The sequence below is a fragment of the Odocoileus virginianus genome, chromosome 33 (genome assembly GCF_023699985.2).
Source record: "Odocoileus virginianus isolate 20LAN1187 ecotype Illinois chromosome 33, Ovbor_1.2, whole genome shotgun sequence".
Classification (NCBI taxonomy): Eukaryota; Metazoa; Chordata; class Mammalia; order Artiodactyla; family Cervidae; genus Odocoileus; species Odocoileus virginianus.
In genome coordinates this window covers 27,859,085-27,882,106 of record NC_069706.1, presented here as the reverse complement: position 1 = coordinate 27,882,106, position 23,022 = coordinate 27,859,085, and the positions used below count along the sequence as shown (strand labels likewise).

At 42.9% G+C, this 23,022-nt stretch overlaps 1 protein-coding gene across 3 annotated transcripts in view; it reads right to left on the bottom strand.

The window, feature by feature from the left end:
• The window catches only part of CALN1 (calneuron 1), a 497,807-nt gene that overhangs the window by 20,399 nt on the left and 454,386 nt on the right, over nt 1–23,022 (bottom strand). For all 3 annotated transcript variants that reach the window (XM_070461280.1, XM_070461281.1, XM_070461283.1), the window contains exon 5: nt 3,300–3,456. In XM_070461280.1, the coding sequence (XP_070317381.1) occupies nt 3,300–3,456 (157 nt within the window). The remainder of the gene's footprint in view (nt 1–3,299; nt 3,457–23,022) is intronic.

The following is a 23,022-nucleotide window of genomic DNA, read 5'->3' as shown; positions in this document are numbered from 1 at the left end:
CTGCAACTAGAGAAAGCCCTTGAGCAGCAACGAAGACCCAGCGCAGTCAAAAATAAACAAAGAGGTCCATCACTGAAAGAAAGGAAACCACCATGTCCCTTCAGAGTTAGATGCTGCATGTACCAGCCAAGACGTGTGGTGGTGGATACTGCCAGGTTGGTGGGGGATTCTGAGATGTTAGCTGCAGGCTCGCCTGTCCAGTCACTTCACCTGTAACGTGGATCAAGGGTGAGAGCAGACAGGAAGAGGTTGACTGCCGGCGGGATGCATCAGCCCAAACAGCTGCAGGTCAAGAATATTCAGGAAGCACAAGCCATGCAATTAGGCCATCAGACGGTGGTAGAAGCAGGGAGAAGCTCAAACTGCCAACAGGCCCCTGTTTGTGGGCAGCAGGCATAGGGGAAAGATGGAAGGGAGAAGGCCAAGGTCACCACAAGGTCTCAAATGGACTCTCTCAGTCCTAGGGCACCAGGGTGAATTCTGTGTCTGTGTGTCCATCTCTTTCCAGACACCTTTGCCCAGAGTAAAATCGGGGAGGCTCCTTCCTGAATCTGGGGAGAGCTGCAGGCATTATATAAATGTACTGGTGACACGGATCACATCCCAGGTTGGAAAAATCTTACCACTAAACACATGAGGTTGTGTTTGGAGCCAAAAAGCGCTGACGTACTTTAAAAACCCTCTCTGCCATGAAAATATATAAAAGGGATTGTGTAATCAAGGTCACATAGGTCACTCAAGAAAGCAAGGTGCTAATTACAAATAATATTTCTTTTATTAAATAAGACCATGAATTTCAAAGCACAGTTTCCCGGTCCTTATCAATCACCCCTAAATGGGAAACGTGGCTAATCCTATATGTACTAATCATTAAAGCAGACCCAGGAAACCCCTAAGTCAGCCATTTATTTTATTAATAGATGAGCTTTTGGGTAATAAAAAGACAGTGCTTAGAGTTCAGATGATTTCCCAGGGCAGTCTGACCTTTCTCAAATTACTAAGACTTATGACATTTCTCTGAATAAAACACCGATCCATAAACAAAGGCTCTTGTGGAAAAAAGCAGTGCCCAGAAATACTCTTCCTACCCGTCTCAAGAGTGTGTCTGACAGCTGGGGCCCACCCCCCAATGCTTCTACTGTTTGAGCACCGAGTCTATCAGCTAAGAACCAGATGGAACGGAGAAGCCAGGCCTGCTGTTATCCGAAATTTTAATCCAATCCCTGTCCTCCTCACCCTTGTTCGTCCTCCCTCTTCCCCTGCCTGCCCAGCTGTAAATGGCATTGGCTCTGACCTTCCTGCCCTGGTGTGGTCTATGTGGCTCCAACTCCAAATGTAGTCACTGATGCTATGGCCCAGGTCCCAAGCGGGGTGACCAAGCCACCTTCTGAACCACAAGTGGGTTTTGTTTGCTCTACGCAGCATGCATGCATGCCAAGTCCCTTCAGTCGTGTCTGGCTCATAGCAACCCTATGCGCTGTAGCCCGCCAGGCTCCTCTGTCCATGGGATTCTCCAGGCAAAAATACTGGCGTGGGTTGCCATGCCCTCTCCAAGGGGATCTTCCTGACCTAGGGATTGAACCTACGTCTCCTGCATTGGCAGATGGGTTCTTTACCTCTGGCACCACCTGGGAAGCCAGCACTTTTGAAATCTTTAAATGTGAACACCTTTAACAAGGATGCATTGCTCCTAAGTTTACCCCAGTCTCCTGCCTAGTTCCCAGACTTCGGTTAATTTTGCCATCGTGGAGAATAAGCCATTTCCTGCAACAGTTCAGCCCAGACAGGGCCCACAGGTGCCCAGGACTAACTCAGCCCCATGCTGTCTGCCTGTTGTGGGGTTCAGCCGGTTCTAATGCAGCAACTCCAAGACCAGGGAACCAAATTGCATTCTGGACTTTCTATGACAGCTTACCATCTGCACATATTGGCTTGTTGCAATATGTTCAGAAAAAAAAAAAAATAGAAGAAAGTAGTAGACCTTTTTAAAAAGTCTCAACCTTAAGTTAAAAATTGCTGGTAGCATGCTATGCTGTTTTAAGGTAATTTTTAAAAATATCTGTACATCAGAGTTTTAACAGCTCTGACTTTCAAAGTTGGAAAGAGGGACTCAATTATTTAACTTCCCTGGAACTCTTTACTGATTAGGGAATAAAGTAGGCTTTATTTTCCTTTCATGAACCCAAGAGAAATGACCTCTCATGATCTCATTTTTGGCCCTAGGAGAACCTATTTCTTCTGTAACTACTTGGTGGGGTTCATCAAAGTTATTCTCATGAGCATGGCTTTTTTTTTTTTTTTTTTTTTGCAAGTGTGTTCAGAGACCATAGTATAAAAAGTAATCCATTTCTAAGGATCTTGTGAAGTAGATGTAACTATCCTGATGTTTATGGGTGAGGATACACACTCAGAGAAGCTACACCCCTTGCCCAAGGTCACACAATTAGCCACTGGACTTGATCCAGTGGCTTGATCCAGGTTCACCAATAGCTGAAACAGGCTCTTTGCACCACCCAAGTGGCCTCCACTAACTAAAGGCCCACACCACTAAGCCCCTCAGCAAGTCACAGACCTCAGAGTCACCAAAGGAAGGAAGGGTCAACACAAGTCTTGCAAAAATGCAGAGTTTGAAGAAAAAATAGAAACCTACTACATATTTCCACAAAGGAGCTTTTAGCTTTGGTCCTGGACTTGTGGGTCCCATCCACGGCCACTTCACCCCAGGAGTCTGTAAACACATTTTTCATCCAGAGGATGTGGAGGCATTGGCCTCTTCCAAAGCAGGCAGAGAACAGAAGAAAAGGTACTTACCGGGAACTTCCCCAGTGGTCCAGTGGTTAGGAATCTGCCTTGCAATGTAGGGGATGTGGGTTCAACCCCTGGTCAGGAACTAAGTTGCTCCCATATGCTGTGGAGCAACCAAGCCCAAGCACCTCAACTACGGAGCCTGTGTACCACAACAGAAGATCCTGCATGATGCAACTAAGATCCCGTGTATGTTCTTCATTGTTCAATCATGTCCGACTCTTTGTGACCCCATGGACTGTACCCCACCAGGCTCCTCTGTCCATGGGGATTCTCCAGGCAAGAATACTGGAATGGATTGCCCTCCTCCAGGGGATCTTCCCAACCCAGGAATCGAACCCAGGTCTTCCACATTGCGGGCATATTCTTTACCATCTGAGCTACCAGGGAAGCTCAAGACCCTATGCAGTCAAATAAATAAATAAATATAAAAAATAAAATAAACATTTGCTTTTTAAATGAAGTACTGATGATTTTTAAAAAAGGGTACTTACCACCCTCAAACTCTGTCTGGCAGTTTCCCGAGGTCTCATTCAGGCTCTCCTCCTCATTGATGATGATGTTCTCAATGTCCTTCATCGTTAAGTGGTCCCGGAAGGCATGATAGAGAATGTGCTTCAACTCTTCCAGAGTTATCCTCTGCATGTCGAACTGTGGAGATAAAAGAGGCCTGAGCAGGTCTGGGCGCACGGGGCTGAGAACTCAGCGTGGGACATGACTGTGTATGACGCGTCGTTGCTTCAGACTGTGACCCCGTGGACTGTAGCCTGCCAGGCTCCTCTGTCCTGGGATTTTCCAGGCAAGAATCCTGGAGGGGGTTGCCCTGCCCTCCTCCAGGAGACCTTCCCCAAAATGTGTCCTGCAATTCAATCTTCTAGATCTTACATCTCCTGCCTTGGCAGATGGGTTCTTCATCACTAGCGCCACCTGGGACATGACTAGCAAGTCCCAAGCCTCCTCTATGCAAACTTGTCCCAGCTTTTCAAGACATCAGATGAGCAGTTTTCCGCCACACTCAGCTCCAAGCACACTTGTGAACTTGCAGGAACTTCTCAGAATTCAGGGAGTGCGACATTCCCCCCTCCGTCGAGACTCCTGGTGAAAAACACGCCACCTGCTCGTTTGGCTTCTTCCTGCTCATCCAGCCATCTGCTGTCACCCCTCCACACCTCACGTACTTTGGAGCTGTGTCACACTTCAGACAATGCATATGTCTCTAGAAAGTTTTAAACCTTCCAAGAAACCAGCAACTCTCATCTTACTCTAAGTATGTATCTTGTTCTAACAAGATAAAATGCACATTTGCACATTCAAAGTCATGCTCATGAAGAACAGCTGAGAAAAAGGTGTAACGTTTCCACTTATGTTCTTCCCCTATAAGGGAGATTAACCTTTCCACTCCATTTCTATCAGATTTGGTTCTATCACTTTTTTGGCCAATGAAATGAGAGTAGAACTCACATAGGGTATTATCGATTAGACGCCTTAAGGGCCGTCATGTGGTTCTAGTCTGTGACCTTTTCCTTCTGCAATGAGAACAGCATGCCCTAAAAAGAACAGGTCCCAGAATGAGGATAAAGTGGAGAAGACAGTCCATAAAGGAAAAGTAATGTGAGTAAGAAATGTCCTTTGTCATTATTAGCCACAGAGGTTTGGGGCTTCTTTATTACCATGGTATAACTTGGCTTGAGTCAACAATACAGAAATAAGTACATAGAACTGAGAAGCTACCATAACAAAAATTCTAAAATATGATGTGTGGATTCCTGGGTCAGGCAGGCAATGGGAAATAAGAAAGCAGTATTGGGGGCTTCCCTGGTGGTCCAGTGGTTAAGAGTCTACCTTGCAATGCAGGGGATACCAGTTTGATCCCTCGTCCAAGAAGATCCCACATGCCTCGGGGCAACTAAGCCCGTATTCTACAACTAGAGAGTGGCCCCTGCTCTCCGTAACTGGAGAAAGCCGGCACATAGTGACAAAGACCCAGTGCAACCACAATTAAAGAAAAAAAAAGAAAATGGTATTGGTGGCTGGGAAGGTAACAACCCATGTTACGCAGTAGCAAAACATTTGGTAAAATTGTTGCCTGTGATAACTCAGAGGGTAGATACATAATGAATGAGTCTCTGGCTTTAGGTAAAAAGTTTGGGAGGCAGCAGGGTCTGCTTGCAAGTTGCAACGGGTTGCTCATCTATAAGAAATAAATGAACTCAGAGTGAAATAAATCAGAGATGATACCTCACTGTAGTTTTGATTTGCAATTCTCTAATAGTAATGTGGAGCATCTTTTCATGTGTTTATTGGACATCTGTATGTCTTTTCTGGAGAAATGTCTGTTTAGGTCTTCTGCCCATTTTTTGATTAGACACTTTGTTTTCCTGATATTGAGCTGTATGAGCTACTTATATATTATGGAGATTAGCCCTTTGTCATATTGTTTCATTTGCAATTATTTTCTTCCATTCTGAGGATTGTCTTTTAATCTTATTTATTGTTTCCTTTGCTGTGCAAAAGCTTTGTCACCTCACACCAGTCAGAATGGCCATCATCAAAAAATCAACAAACAATAAATGCTGGACAGGATGTGGAGAAAAGGGAACCCTCCTACACGACTTACACACTTGTGTCTGAGTCTTCATGACCCCATGGACTGTGCCCTGACAGGCTCCTCTGTCCATGAAATATTCCAGGCAAGAATACTGGAGTGGGTAGCTATTCCCTTCTCCAGGGATCTTCCCAGCCCAGGGAGTGAACCCAGGTCTCCTGCATTGTAGGCAGATTCTTTATCATCTGAGCCACCAGGGAGACCCTCCAAAAAGTGGAAGCTGCTGTCATGTCCGACTTTGAGACCCCATGGACTGTGGCCCACCACGCTCCTCTGTCCATGGAATTCTCCAGGGAAGAACACTGGAGTGGGTAGCCATTCCCTGCTCTAGGAGAGCTTCTTGACCCAGGGAGCAAACCCAGGTTTCCTGCATTGCAGGCAGACTCTTCACCACCTGAGCCACCAGAAAGCAGAACTAGGGTCTAATCTAATCAAGTAACATCCTTCACCCCAAGGTCTGTTCAACAGGATTTCAGAATTGCTCTGAGGCTTTGACTGACGTGTATCTCCCACTGTTTGTTTTCTGGATGAGAATGTTCTTGGTGGTTAGCCCAGCTCTGCCATTATTATACGTGTTTGTACATGGTGGCAGGGGTGGGTAATTTGTGTCCGTAAGTTCATTTGTCTCCAGATCAAGAGAAGTCATGTACTTCTTGAGATTCTAGATCTTAAGTCTTCTGTTGTCATCAGGTGGGACTTCTGAGTGTCTTCCTTGGGGAGGGGATGAATACATTTTGTGGCCGAAGGGAGGGAAGTGAATATTTAGGAGCAAGATGTGGGCTGTAACAGGTTATATTATTTCCAATGATTTCTTCCCCTTTCCTGTCAGAGGCTCTACCCCTGCCCATTAGCACCAGGCTTTGGCCAATAAAATGAGAGTGAAATTTGTATATGAAAGTGATGGAATTCCAAGGAAAAGTTTCAAACCCATCAATGCGTCCTGCCGTTTCTCTTTTTCTTCTGCTACAAAAGCACATAAATAGGGGGTGTTCCTTCATCCTGGCTCCCAGAATGAATGCAACATGGAGCTAATCCACAAGGGGCGTGTAATTTGAGTGAGAAATAAACCCTGGTTGTCAGCCACTACGCCTTTGGGATTTTTGCAGTATAACTCACCCAAGACTGAATACAGAAGTCAATGATTGAAGTTAGTCTGGATCATAATGAAAGGAAGTTAGAGGCATTTTTTGAAAATGTCTTTTAAATTGTCTTTTTAAAAAAGACATTTTTTTTTTCTCCTTGATTTCTTGTAAAGTGATTGCCACCTTGCTTTCAATAATTTAATTGACAAATTAAATTGGGTTACTGGAACTTGCTGGAAACCTAAATGACTCAAGCTTAAAGCCATTTATAAGAGTGAGAATAATTGAAGGGGGAGTGTGTGTTTCAGTGGATTTGTTTTCTGCATCACAGTTTAATTGACTGTGAAAGTGAATTCCGAGATACACTTAGGGTTGACCCATGACATCATCTCCCTTTAGATTTGAGAGGAGAACGTGTGGTTGTTAGTCTGGATGTTGAGAGAAGCCTGGAAAAATGTATGGTGAGAATGATGGACCTCACAGATGGGAAATTTGGGGTCCTTCTGCCACGGTTAGAGACTAAGAATGACAACATCAAAGAGACTCTGAGAAAATGAGCAGCCAGTTCCTGGAAGACCAATCAAAGGACTGCAGTGTCTGAAAAATTCTCCCCAGCTGAGAATTTGCTGAAATTTAGGTATTAGGTGAAAAGAACTTCAATGACTGTAAAAAGAGAAGGAAAAATGGAGATTCCAGAAATCTATAGTTTTCCTTTTATTTGGTTCTCTGGGTCAGGTTGAATGTTAGAATACTATGATTTAAGCAAAATCAGTTGAGTAGAATTCCATGTTTTCTATATTGTCATAATAGATCTTTTACAAGTTTGAAAGAAGTCACTATAAAACAGTATGGGCACAGTGCCAACAAGTATTTTTTCCATCACAGGCAATCCATTTTTCCTGAGTCAATTTTGAAATTATGTCTTTTCTCAGAAAACCAGCAGAAAGGTTTTCATTATTGTTGGCATGGAACTATGCACAAAAGTACCACAATTTAAAATTTCTCTCAATACTTCTTATATCTCATTTTGTATTTTTAACCCTATTTGTCTTCCTTCTAGGTTTGATTTTTGTTGTTTCTTCTGTTTTTAGTGGATCGTGGTTAAAGAATGTAACCTGAACATCTGTTATTTTTAGTACTCTAGGGAGTTTCCCATTATGGTAAAGTCTCTGTAGAGTTAATTACACAAATATAATTGCCCTTGTTAATTATATTATGTAGCCTTATAATTATAATCTGTATCTCCTGTAACCTTATTTTCTTTGACTTGATTTGTCAAAGACCATGAGTAACGCATTACAGTCCGTAGAAAAGAATCACATCTCCAGATATTGTTTTCTTAGTCCTAATATTTTTTAAATGAGGCCTTCTTTTTGTAAGAAGACTGACTTCCTAATTCAACAAATGTTTATGGAGGCTAGCTCCACACCAGACACTGTGTGGAGACACAAAGATGAGTAAGACGTTGATCCTGCTCTCAAAAGACAAGCAAACGAGCAAGTTCAATTCAGTGGGATGACTGGCTGTGACAAGGGCGGCCCAGGATGGCTTGGAAACCCCTGGAAAATGTCCGTCAAACAGCCATATGTTGAGTTCGTCTAAGGACTTGGAGCAGAAGGTTTTTGGGGATGAGGTCAGAGTTGTGGTTGAGGTGCTAGTTGATAAATACCTGTATGCCATGATGAGGAGCTTGGTTGTTGCTGTTGTTTCTATTGAAGTCTGGTTGATTTACAGTGCTGTGTTAGTTTCAGGTGTAGGGCAAAGTGGTATAGTTATACACATATATCCATATACATATACATGTGTGAGTGTGTGTATATATATGTTCTTTCTCAGATCCTTTTTCATTATAGGTTATTATAAGACACTGAATATAGTTCCCAGTGCTATACAGTACGTCCTTGTTGTTTATTTTATATATAGCAGTATGCATCTTGTAATTCCAAATTCCTAATTTATCCCTCCCTCCCGCTCCCCTTTAGTACCTGTAAGTTTGTTTTCAATGTCTGTGAGTTTGTTTCTATTTTGTAAATAAGTTTGTTTGTATCTTTTTTTTAAAGATTCTACATATAAGTGACATCATAGGATATTTGTCTTTCACTGTCTGACTCATTTCACTTAGTAGGATAATCTAGGTCGATCCATAGCTTGTTGTTTGTTTGTCTTCCTGACTCCAGGGATTGAACCCGCATCTCCCATGACCGCATCTCCCGGATTCTTTACTGGTGAGCCACTGGGGAAGCTGCGAGGCCCAAGGTGAAGCCACTTCTACCTGAGGCATCACATTAACAAAGCAAAACCTACATAACTTTCATGTCCCTGTAAACACTTCTCTTGACCAGAAACCCAGGATGTCCAGTCAGCCAATTCCCAAATGCTAACCCAACTCTGGGCCTTCTCATCCCAAACAAGGGTGACCTTGTGACCCCAGCCAATCAGCTATTTCCTATGTTTCTCTTCCTTGTTCTTTATTCGTATCTTACAAAAGCTTCCTGCCTTCTGCCCCATGGTGTTGTTCTTAGAATGGAGACTGTCTGCTTCCTGAAGCATTAAATAAAGTTTGCTGATATCACTGGAACTGTCTTCTTTAATCATTTTTTAACCATGGGCTATGGCGACAGAGAGCATGCAAGAGCTGTGTAAGAAGGAGGTGGACAAGGTGAGTCACTGTGTGTGGAATCTGAAGCTGAATGAACCGGTCAGGATAACACCGGGTTTTATGTTCAGCTGAATGGGAACAGAGGGAGAACAGGCTTGAAGAGAAAGGTGACATGTGAACTTGTGGATGTGGGCATTGGAGGTTCCAGAGGGACAACCCAACAGAATAGCCCAAGAGGCAGTAGGTTGCACAGATATGGGCTGATGACCTGGAAGTCATTCACATACAGATGAAAGTAAAAGTCATCAGAAAGGATGGTAACACCTGGGAAGAGTGTACTGAATACGAAAAAGCCCAGGCACTGGGGGGATATCAAGATAAACAGACAGGCAGCCTCCATTACAGAATGGGCAAAGTGTGCACGATATTAGGAATTATAATAAGTATATATTTTGGTCTTCTGTCCATTGTTCCTGGCTCACAGCTCCTCAGACACTTGGAATTTCTTAAGTGAGAAGAGCAATGAAGTATCTTTGTTACCATATTTGGTCTCTTGTCCTCAGTTCCTGAGAAACATAAATGGGTATCTGGTTATTCGTAACAAGCCCCTGTCATCCACAACGGAGTTTATGTTACTGAGGTGACTTTTGGTGCCTCAGACGGTAAAGAATCTGTCTGCAATGTGGGAGACCAAGGTTCAATTGCTGGTTCGGGAAGATCCCCTGAAGAAAGGAATGGCAACCCACTCCAGTATTCTTGCCTGGAGAATTCCATGGACAGAGGAGCCTGTAGGCTACAGTCTGTGGGGTTGCAAAGAGTTGGACATGACTGAGCAAATCTCTGACTGACCAACGAAAGATGGAGATGGTCACCGGGAGAATCAGTCATAAATAGCTGGAACCCTCAGTCTTATCTCCTGCTATGCAGGGAAAGGAGAAGGACTGGATGTTGAATCACTCACTCATGGCCAATGATTTAATAAATCATGTTTATGTCATGAAACCTCATAATAATTCAAAAGGAAGGGGTTCAGAGAGCCTCTCAGTTAGTGAACCAGGAATGCATCCATACTCTGCCATCCCAGGTGCCCAGCTCCATAAGGATAGATGCTTCTTTGTTCCATATATCACCCTATGCATCAGGCCATCAATCTGTATCCTTTAACAGCCTTGTAATAAACTGGTAATCTAGCAAGTCATGAGAAATCCTGGGCTGGATGAATCACAAGCTGGAATCAAGATTGCCAGGAGAAATATCAACAAACTGAGATATGCAGGTGATACCACTCTAATGGCAGAAAGTGAACAGGAACTAAAAAGCCTCTTGATGAGGATGAAAGAGGAGAGTGAAAAAAACTGGCTTAAAACTCAACATTCAAACAACGATGATCATGGCATCCAGTCCCATCACTTCATGCCAAATTGAAGGGGAAAAAGTATAAACAGTGACAGATTTTATTTCCTTGGGCTCCAAAATTACTGGATGGTGGATTAGTGGATGGTGACTGAAACTATGAAATTAAAAGATGCTTGCTCTTTGGAAGGAAAGCTATGACAAACCTAGACAGTGTACTAAAAAACAGAGACACCACTTTGCCAACAAAGCTCCATATAGTCAAAACTATAGTTTTTCCAGTAGTCATGTACAGATGTGAGAGTTGGCCCATAAAGAAGGCTGAGCACTGAAAAACCGATGCTTTATAATTGTGGTGCTGGAGAAGACTCTTGAGAGTCTCTTGCACAGCAAGGAGATCCAACCAGTCCATCCTAAAGGAAATCAACCCCGAATATTCACTGGAAGGACTGATGCTGAAGCTGAAGCTCCAATACTTTGGCCACTGGATGCAAAGAACCAACTCATTGGAAAAGACCCTGATGCTGGGAAAGATTGAAGGCAGGAGGATAAGGGGATGACAGAGGATGAGATGGTTGGTTGGCATCACCGACTCAATGGACATGGGTTTGAGCAAACTCTGGGAGACAGTGAAGGACAGGGAAGCCTGGTGTGCTGCAGTCCACTGGGTCTCAGAGTTGGACACAACTTAGTGACTGAACAAGTAAGTAAACTGGTTTCCTGAGTTTTGTGAGCTGCTCTAGCAAATTAATAGAACCAAGGAGTGGGTTGTGGGAACATTTGATTTATAGCCAGTCAGTTAGAAGCACAGGTGACAATCTGGACTTATGACTGGCATCTGAGGTAGTGGAGTGGTGGGCAGTCTTGTGGGATTGGAATCTGATACTTCTGGAATCTGATACTGTCTTTGGGTAGATAGTGTCAGAATTGAGTTGAATGGTATGACACCCAGCTAATGATGGAGAATTGCTTGGTGGTGGGGGAAAAATCCACACATTGGAAATGGGTATAAAATTGTGGTGTGCCTTGTTATCAATATACCCAATCCATTATTAAAAAATATTTGAGTGCTGTTTGAAAAAAGTCAATTTTTACATCAACGTGGCTATGCTTGTTTTCTCTCTGTGTGCATTTTCTTTCTTTTTTAATTTTTTTTTCATTTATTTTATTAGTTGGAGGCTAATTAATTTACAATATTGTAGTGGTTTTTGCCATACATTGACATGAATCAGCCATGGATTTACATGTGTTCCCCATCCCAATCCCCCCTCCCGCCTCCCTCCCCATCCCATCCCTCCGGGTCTTCCCAGCGCACCAGCCCTGAGCACTTGTCTCATGCATCCAACCTGGGTTGGTGATCTGTTTCACCCTTGATAGTATACTTGTTTCAATGCTATTCTCTCAGAACATCCCACCCTCGCCTTCTCCCACAGAGTCCCAAAGTCTGTTCTGTAATCTGTGTCTCTTTTTCTGTTTTGCATATTGGGTTATCGTTACCATCTTTTAAAATTCCATATATATGCGTTAGTGTACTGTATTGGTCTTTATCTTTCTGGCTTACTTCACTCTGTATAATGGGCTCCAGTTTCATCCATCTCATTAGAACTTATTCAAATGAATTCTTTTTAATGGCTGAGTAATATTCCATTGTGTATATGTACCACAGCTTCATTATCCATTCATCTGCTGATGGGCATCTAGGTTGCTCCCATGTCCTGGCAATTATAAACAGTGCTGTGATGAACATTGGGGTGCACGTGTCTCTTTCAGATCTAGTTTCCTCGGTGTGTATGCCCAGAAGTGGTATTGCTGAGTCATATGGCAGTTCTATTTCCAGTTTTTTTAAGGAATCGCCACACTGTTCTCCACAGTGTCTGTACTAGGTTGCATTCCCACCAACAGTGTAAGAGGGTTCCCCCTTCTCCACACTCTCTCCAGCATTTATTGCTTGTAGACTTTTGGATAGCAGTCATGCTGACTGGCGTGTAATGGTACCTCATTGTGGTTTTGATTTGCATTTCTCTGATAATGAGTGATGTTGAGCATCTTTTCATGTGTTTTTTAGCCATCTGTATGTCTGCTTTGGAGAAATGTCTGTTTAGTTTTTGGCCCATTTTTTGATTAGGTCACTTATTTTTCTGGAATTGAGCTTCAGGAGCTTAAAGTCAGGAACAAGACAAGGGTGTCCACTCTCACCACTACTATTCAACATAGTTTTGGAAGTGTTAGCCACAGCAATCAGAGCAGAAAAAGAAATAAAAGGAATCCAGATAGGAAAAGAAGAAGTAAAACTCTCACTGTTTGCAGACGACATGATCCTCTACATAGAAAACCCTAAAGACTCTACCAGAAAATTACTATAGCTAATCAATGAATACAGTAATGTTGCAGGATATGCATTCCTATATGCTATCAATGAGAAAACAGAAAGAGAAATTAAGGAAACACTACCATTCATCATTGCAACAAAAAGAATAAAATACTTAGGAGTATATCTACCTAAAGAAATGAAAGACCTATATATAGAAAACTATAAAACACTGATGAAAGAAATCAAAAAGGACACAAATAGATAGAGAAATATACCATGTTCATGGATTGGAAGATTCAATATTGTCAAAATGGCTATACTACCCAAAGCAATCTATAGATTCAATGCAATCCCTATCAAGATACCAATGGTATTTTTCACAGAACTAGAACAAATAATTTCACAATTTGTATGGAAATACAAAAAAACCTCGAATAGTCAAAGCTATCTTGAGAAAGAAGAATGGAACTGGAGGAATCAACCTGCCTGACTTCAGGCTCTACTACAAAGCCACAGTCATCAAGACAGTAATATAGAAAAAAGACAGAAATATAGATCAATGGAACAGAATTGAAAGCCCAGAGATAAATCCACATACCTATGGACACCTTATCTTCGACAAAGGAGGCAAGGATATACAATGGAAAAAAGACAACCTCTTTAACAAGTGGTGCTGGGAAAACTGGTCAACCACTTGTAAAAGAATGAAACTAGAACACCTAACACCATACACAAAAATAAACTCAAAATGGATTAAAGATCTAAATGTAAGACCAGAAACTATAAAACTCCTAGAGGAGAACATAGGCAAAACACTCTCTGACATAAATCACAGCAGGATCCTCTATGACCCACCTCCCAGAATATTGGAAATAAAAGCAAAAATACACAAATGGGACCTAATGAAACTTAAAAGCTTTTGCACAACAAAGGAAACTATAAGCAAGGTGAAAAGACAGCCCTCAGATTGGGAGAAAATAATAGTAAATGAAGCAACAGACAAAGGATTTATCTCAAAAATATACATGCATTTTCTATTAAACATCTCTCTTCAGTTCAGTTGCTCAGTTGTGTCTGACTCTTTGCAAACCCCATGGACTGTAGCACACCAGGCTTCCCTGTCCTTTACCATCTCCTGAAGCTTGCTGAAACTCACATCTACTGAATCAGTGATGCCATCCAACCATCTCATCCTCTGTCATCCCCTTCTCCTCCTGCCTTCAATCTTTCCCAGCATCAGGGTCTTTTCCAATGAGTTGGCTCTTTGTATCAGGAGACCAAAGAACTTTGGCTTCAGCGTCAGTCCTTCAATGAATATTTAGAGTTGATTTCCTTTAGGATTGACTGGTTTGATCTCCTTATAATCCAAGGAACTCTCAAGAGTCTTCTCCAACACCACAGTCCAAAAGCATCAATTCTTCGGTTTTCAGCTTTCTTTATGGTCCAACTCTCACATCCATACATGACTACTGGAAAAACCATATCTTTGACTAGATGGACCTTTGTTGGCAAAGTAATGTCTGCTTTTTAATACACTGTCTAGGTTTGTCATAGCTTTTCTTCCAAGGAGCAAGCGTCTTTTAATTTCATGGCTGCAGTCACCATCTGCAGTGATTTTGGAGCCCAAGAAAATGAAGTCCGTCACTGTTCCCATTGTTTCCCCATCTATTTGCCATGAAGTGAGGGGACTGGATTCCATGATCTTAGTTTTTCGAATGTTGAGTTTCAAGTCAGCTTTTTCACTCTCCTCTTTCACTTTCATCAAGAGACTCTTTAATTCCTCTTTGCTTTCTGCCATAAGGGTGGTGTCATCTGCATATCTGAGGCTATTGATAGAAATGCCTCCTGTGTTATATTAAATACATTTCTTTAAAATGGTATGATTCTTGGCACAGACAGAACAAATGCATGAATACCAAGGGGAGAAGAGAGGGTGAGATGAATTAGGATATTGGGATTGACACATATACAGTACTGATACTGTGTATAAAATAGGTAACTGTGTATAAAATAGGTAACTAATGAGAACATACTGTGTAGCACAGGGATCTCTACTAGATGCTCTGGTGACTTAATAGAGAAGGAAGTCCAAAAAAGAGGGGATACATGTAAATGCATAAATGCATAGATGATTCATTTTGCCATACAGCAGAAACTTAACACAACATTGTAAAACAACTATATGCCAATAAAATTTTTTAAAATTCAAGTTCCACATATTAAATTATAAGAAACATGTTAATAAAAATAAAACATTTTTTATTTTCATAAAAACCAGGAAACAATTTACAATCAATGAGGACAACATACAAGGAACACCTAACTTACTAGGTAACAGGTATTATCCTAAACATTGAAGGAAATAAAGAACTCATGAGAATTAAGCTGAAAAATAAAAAGTATGACTCTTGGGAGGGATAAATTAGGAGTCTGGGATTAAAACATATACACTACTATATATAAAATAGATAACCAACAAAGACCTACTGTAGAGCACAGGGAACTATACTCAATATCTTGTAATAACCTATAATGGAAAAGAATCCAAAAAGGAATAAATATATAGAATAAATAAATAAATAAATAAATATATATATATATATATAAAACCAAGTCATTTTCTGTACACTTGAAACTGACCCAACATTGTAAATTAACTGTTTCAATAAAAATGTTTTTAAAACGTCAAAAAAGGCATGTTTCTTATAAAGACAATAGAGTTGGATTTAAAAAAAAATCTAACGAGATTCTTTGCCTTTAATGGTGGAGTCAAGTTACATTTTCATCTATTGTTTAAACAAATTTGACTATACTTTCGTTGTTTTATTTCCTGCTTTCTAGCCTTCAGATCTTCCTTATGCTTTCCTTGCCTTTTGTCTTTTAAAAAAGAAAACCTACAGTTTTCCTCATTTTGATTATAGTGGTGGATATCTTTCCATCTATCAAATGCGTTACTTAACTCATAATTTCTTATATTATCAAATTCAAGAAATTGAATTGCATTTTCTCATCTTTCTTTACATATGATAAGAAAATTAAAAAACCTTCATGTTCCTATCTCTTACCCTACACTTTAAACTCTTTGAGAGTTTAATTTGAGATTTATCATGGCACGTTTTCTACTATTTTCATCTTGTTCTAGAACAGTATTTGGCATCCGCATTTAATTTTGTAACAACATTTCTAACAGCTACTGCTGCTTCATTGTATCTTAATTGACTTCAATGCTCAGTTGCACTTTTCTATGACTTTCTTAACCCAGAGTACCTGATTTCCATCCAATTATCTGCTAAAAAACTTTAAAAAATAGTTTGACATTGAAACATTTGTGAACATTACCTTTTCTGAGTTCTTATAATCTGAAAATACTTAGCTCCGTTCTCCAATTCCCATGACAGACCACTTAAGTCTCGTAGAAAATTCTAGAATTGCACAAAATTTCCCCTCCAAGCTCCTTTGGAATATCTCCAGTTCCAGTGTTATTTATTGTGGGGGAGGAGCAAAGACATTGGCCTAACTCTTCACTTTGAAGATAATTTTTTTTTCTATCTAGATACTAGTAGGAATATTTTATTATCTGTGAAACTAAAAATAAATGTTTTCCATACTCTGCTAAATGATGTCTTTGCATTAATCTTGGCTGGAGTTTTGTGAGCAGGCTTTTATTAATAATTTTTACACTCATGCCATTTTCTGCCTCCTGTTTCCTGACAACCACTTTAGATCTTGTCTTTCTCCTGTTCTGATACCTTCCTTTCTTCAGAACACAAATGCTTCTTAGATTTCTTTGTTTCCAAAGTTTTCACCTTTTCTCTAATAATTTTCATCACTTTGTTTTGTATTTCATATAACTCTTTTTTTTTCTTTTGCACTGTTAATTCTGTTCCTACTATCTCTAGGGAAGATTTTAATTCTGCAGTGTAATTTTGTTTCCTTCCCTAATCTTATTACTTTATATCATTTATTGTATTATATATTATATTATTATTTTATTTATCCATTCCTTTTGTGCCCCACCCCCCATGGTTATAGTTACTGCTCCGAAAAATAAAAAAGCTCTAAAAGTCTCTTGCATCACTTTTTTTTTTAATTGGGGTACAGTTGCTTTACAATGTTGCGTTAGCTTCTGTTGTACAATGTATTGAGTCAGTTATGTATATACATACACCTTCTCCCTCTTGAGCCTCCCTCCCATCCCAACCCTATCCCAGTAGGGTCCTCTGTGATAAACCAGAGGATCAAGCTGAGATCCCTGACTATAGACAGCAGCTACCCACTAGCTATCTGTTTTACACATGGCAGGTGCACATAAATTAATCCCAATCTCCCAATTCATCCCACCCCCCCTTGTATCACTTTTAAAGATTAAAATATTAAGGAACATGGGACAGACCTCTTCTACAATTCTCACATGATTAACTCCTTCTCAGCGCTCCTTTCCTTAGACTTGCTAAACTGTAATGAATCCAGTGCTATGGTTATTATTGTTTCTAAATACACAAATGAGAAGATGGCGACCCAAATGCTGGATTTGCCAATGGAGAAAGTGATGAGGATGTTTTGGGGCCCTTACTGCCCAGACGGTTGTGGGGATTCTGACTGAGCATCAGGCACTGTGTGTGTGTCTGTGAGCTCAGTGCACAAGTTTCACAACCATTCCTCAGCTGCAGCTTTGTCATACAGATCATCTCTTGCTCAGGAAGTCTGGTTCTCTTTAAGCAGGAAGATGGCTGTTCACCCCTGATTCATCTAGCCCAGTGATTCTAAAGTGTGTTCCCTGGACCAGCAATCATCTGGAAACCAGTTGGAAATGCAAACTTCCAGCCCCATCCCTATTCCAGGGTTGAATCCTAAAGAAAATCAATCCAGAGTATTGATTGGAAAGACTGATGCTGAAGCTCCAATACAATCAGTCCTGGCTGTTCATTGGAAGGACTGATGTTGAGGCTGAAACTCCAATACTTTAGCCACCTGATGCGAAGAACTGACTCATTTGAAAAGACCCTGATGCTGGGAAAGATTGAAGGCAGGAGAAGGGGACAACAGAGGATGAGATGGTTGGATGGCATCACCGACTTGATGGACATGAGTTTGAGCAAGCTCCAGGAGACGGTGAAAGACAGGGAAGCCTGGCGTGCTGCAGTCCATGGGGTTGTGAAGAGTTGGATCCAACTGAGTGATTGAACAACAAAGCCCCATCCCAGACCTGCTGAATCACAGGCTCTAGGGGTGGGTCCCAGGAACCTATATCTAACAAGCTCTCCAGAAGATTCTGATGTTCACTCAAGGTAAAGAGGTAAATGTATTCACTCACATATACCTATGTTTGTACAAAGGTATATAAAGTTCTAGTTCAAAAAGGAGACCCTTCTCCCACCATGTGACTGCCCACCATGGTGGTGAAACATCCAAGCCTTCTGTGCTCTCCCCCTCATCATATGCTGGGAATCATCATCTCCAAATAGATGCATTGGGTGATTGTGATTGACATATACACATAATTGATACTACGTATAAAAGAGATAACTAACGAGAACCTACTATATAACCACAGGGAACTCGACTCAGTACTCTGTGGAGACCTGAATGGAAAAGAAATCCAAAAAGAAGGGATATATGTGTATGTATAGCTGATCCACTCTGCAGTAAAACCACAACCTTGCACAGAAATTATGTTCCAATAAAAATTAATTAAAAAAAATAAATAGATGCATAAACAGAGGAATTGATGGGTCATAGAAGACAGGCAGCTCCGGGCTCCAACAAAGATCCTTCTCTCAGGATCCCTTTTGTTTTTCTCTTCTGGGAAATTGATGTAGATGGTAGGGTGAGTCAAAGGATTCCCCTGGCCTTTTGGGGGGGTCATCTCTCTTGGTTGGACTCAGAAGAAGGAGCACGCAGTATCGGCTGGAAGCTGGACCCTCTAGACTCCCCCCTCCCTCCACCAGTTCAGAGCGTTAGAAGGCGGGCAGCCCTGGAGCCTCGGAACTCTTTATCGCTGTTCTTCCACTGGGAGTTACTTCTGTCTGCTTATTGGCCTCCGCCAGTAGCTGGTGAGGCCTCCGAGAGCATGCACGGTGCCCTACACAGCATTTATACCCCATCCTCTCACAGAGCCTGGTCCCAGCTGGATGTAGGACATGTGCTTGCTGAATGAATAACTGTGACTCTTCTACCGGCTCCAAAGCAGAGACTTCCCTGCAAGCCTTCGCTCACCCGCCCAGTACCGCCCCCACTACATCCATGAGAAGCCCAGGAAGAGCTCTCAGGGCAATGAAACCTCCCATGATCAGATCTCTATCTTTTCAAGGTGAAAAAGCCGAGAAATTGAATGCATTTTCCTGCTGAGAGAGGAACCTCAGGGGGGCCCTGCGCCTCTAGGCAAGTCCTGAATCCTTGATCAGATAAAATGCCAGACAGACCGCTGAAAGGAGGAGCCTCTGCTCTCTGCTGGGTGCTCTGGTCTCCAGATCTTCGGCCCCAGGTCCCACCCCTGCCTCAAGCTGGAGACCTGCACAGCTGGAGGCCACATCTTCCCCGACCAGCTTTTGGGTGAATCCTAACTCATTTCAACTTTCACAGAAGGTGTGAAATGAATTTGATGACACAGCCCTTTCTCCTCTGGGGGGAAGCAGTGGGACAGGCCCACATCTATTCTTTCCTCTGCTCATCTTCAGGAGGCATCATGCCCCCCAGACAGAGGGCTGCCGGGAAGGCCAGTGGGTCAGCGCTTCTCATCCAGGCATGGAAATGGTTACATTTGTCATGGTGGCGACCCCTGTAGTCTGGTCCCACCCACACGGCTCATCCATTTATCTCCGTGCAGCATAAAAGTATCAGTTCAGTTCAGTCACTCAGTCATGTCTGACTCTGCAACCCCATGGACTGCAGCACGCCAGGCCTCACAGTCCATCACCAACTCCCAGAGTTTACTCAAACTCATGCGCATTGAGTCGGTGATGCCATCCAACCATCTCATCCTCTGTTGTCCCCTTCTCCTCCTGCCTTCAATCTTTCCCAGCATCAGGGTCTTTTCAAGTGAGTCAGCTCTTCGCATCAGGTGGCTAAAGTATTGGAATTTCAGCCTCAACATCAGTCCTTCCAATGAACACCCAGGACTGATCTCCTTTAGGATGACTGGTTAGATCTCCTTGCAGTCCAAGGGACTCTCGAGTCTTCTCCAGCACCACAGTTCAAAAACATCAGTTCTTTGGCATTCAGCTTTCCTTATAGTTCAACTCTCACATCCATACATAAAAGTATAGCCATTTACTAAGTGTGCCCTGAGCCTCATGTGGCAAGGTCATGCAAGGTCATTAGAGCTACAGACCTTCCTGCCTGCACCTTTTGTTTCATGGCTGGCCCTGTATCATGGGCAACACAGCTTCCTCTGTCTAAGAAGGAGACCTTCCTGGGACTTCCTCATTGGTTCAGTGGTTAAGACTCCATCTCCCAATGCAGGGGATACAGGTTCGATGCCTGGCCGGGGAACTAAGATCCCATATGCGGTAGAATATGGTCAAAAATTAAAATAATAATAAAAAAATATAAAACTTGTTTAAAAAAATTTTTTAAAGATTTATTTTTTTAAAAAAGGAGAACTTCCCAGGTGTGTCCCACCATCAGCCTGCCAATGGTACCCAGATGTGAAGTGTAGGCAATGCCAGCATAACCAGGGAAACTCATAAAGTCCTTCCTGCTCCAAGATTTTTTCCATATGAAGAATTAAACAGTGAGACTGAAACGAAAGGCTTCAGGAGTCCCCTGCACGAACCATAAACAAAGAGGCAGGTACACCTGGAGCCTTGAACAAGGTGCACAGGTTGGGCACGGAATGGGAGGCTGGTAAAAGCACTGGGAAAAAAACCAAACAAACCAACAGTGGGTGCCAAGCTGGGATGGCACCATCTGGACTCAGGCATGTGTCCCTGCGCTTGGGACAGAGGCCATGAGGACACGGAGAGAAGGAAAGCACTGTGCTCTTTAGTTCTGTAAGGAATTGTTCAAATCAGCTCCTGGATTGGGTTGTAACACAGGATTCAGCCTCTGCGAACTCCCCCTGGAATGCAGTGGTGACTCAGAAGAAAGATGAAAACCCACAGTCACACCCAAACTGAGATTGAGCACCTATTTACCACCAAGGTCTGGAAGGAATTTTCCACTTCCTGCCAGCCCTGTGGGGCAGACATGTGACTCAGAGTCCGTAGCTGACACTGACACGCTTTGCCCTCTGGAAACGTCTCCATTCTGAATGAAGGCAAGAAGGGGGTGACACCCCCACGGCAGGGTCCCCTCCCCTGCCTCTGCTCCTGAAGCAGCTCAGATCCCAGCCCTACTGGTGAGCAATTCTCCCTCTGCTCCTCTTTGGAGCTCATGGACCACAGGGCCGCTGCAGGGGGTGCTGAGGAGGCCCATTTCTCCCCACCGCCCGTCCAGCACCTGAGGTGGGCTTTTGCTGTTCCCTCAGCTCTCATTTCCACGCCAGGCGGCTCTGCCCACTTGAGGCCGCAGTAGTGCCTCCAACTCCAAATTTCTTATATAGCGTGGCCCTGAACAAAAGACGGCCACATCAGTGATGCTCAGATGGAGGAATGACCTCCAAGCCCTGGAGGAAACTGTGCATGTACTGACACGCTATTGCCAAGAGTGCAGGGTCAGGTTGACTCTCTGTGACTGTTGCCCTGTGACAGAATTAGGCTCCACAGAAGATGTGTTTGACCACAGTGTGGGTAAGGGGAGGCTGCATTTCAACTGGCAAGTGCCATTCCAGATGAAGATCCGTAATATAGAGAACTGGCCTGGGAGCTGAGCTCATCAATGGGTCCTCTGGCTGCAGATCTGAGAAGGGATGTCCCCCAAGACTGGACTGTTTGGATACCAAACGCTCAGCATCCAGCTGGCCTGTCTGCTAGCAGGTAGGAGGAAAGGCTGGGGGCAGGGCAAGCTTCCTCTGTGCCAGGTGCATGGTAGACCTCATTTAAGCCTCACAGGGGTTAATGTATTCAAGGGCTGGACCTCACACTACACCCATCTTACAGATAAAGAGGGTGGAGCTCAGAGAGGTTAAACAATGTGGTGGAAGATAAGGAGCAAAGGGGTGGGATATATGATTTCAGATATGAACTGTCTGTGTGCACATGTGTAAACTTATGAGAGTTTGAGTTAGCCCTACTCCTGAAAAGTAGGTTTTATGGTGGATTGAATAATTGTTCTAAAGATACCCACATACTAGTCCCAGGAATTTATACATCTGCTCTTTTATGTGATAAAAGGGACTCTGCAGATGTGACTAAGTTAAGGACCTTGCAATGTGGGGTGGAGGTGGGCATTACCTTGGCTTATCTGGGTGGGCCCTAAGTATTATGCTTACTAGGGTCCTTCTGAGAGGAAGGCAGAGGGAGAAATGGCTAAAGAGGAGAGGCAGTATAACGAAGGAAGCAGAGACTGGAGTGATGCTCTTTTTATTTTTTTAAGTTTTACTTTCTGGCCACGCCATGCAGCATGTGAGATCTTAGTTCCCTGACCAGATTGAATCCGGTCAATTGGATGCACGGAGTCTTCACCAGACTGCCAGAGAAGTCCCTGGAGTGATGCCCTTGAAGATGGAGGAAGGGACCACAAGTCACAGGATGCAGGCAGTCATCAAAAGCTGGAAATGATGGGAAACAGAGTCTTCCCTCGGAGGCTTCAGAAAGAACACAGCCCTTTGGTTTCAGACCAGTGAAACTGATTTCAGACTTTTGGTCTCCAGAACTCTAGGAGAATAAATCTGTGTTGTTTTAAATCACAAAGCATGTGGTCTTTTGTTACAGCAGCAATAAGAATCTAATACAGGCATACATTTGTTTTTGTTTATAAAGTAAAACATTTAGGGATGGAAAGAAGTCATCTCATGTCTGTGAGTTTGGACGCAGGGTACGCTGTGGTTTGTTGGGTGAGGTGTCACAATTCCTGGATGCATAGTTTGGGGGCACAGGATAAACTGTGAGTGCTTTCCTGAAGACCTTGTTCCTCTGAGACACAGGAAGAGGGTCCTAATGGGGAGCTCACTCTGGCCAACTCCTGGGAGATGTTTGCAGAGTCTGTGGAGTCTGAGGATGATGCAATGGTGCCGGGAGCCGTTATAGGGGGTCCCGCCCATGACGAGGTCATGAAGAAAATACCAGGCAGGCAAGGCTGTCCAGGACCCCATCCATGATGAGGTCACGAGGGAAAAACCGGACAGGCAAGGCCGTCTAGATAAGGGACCCTCCAGGTTGGCCTCAGC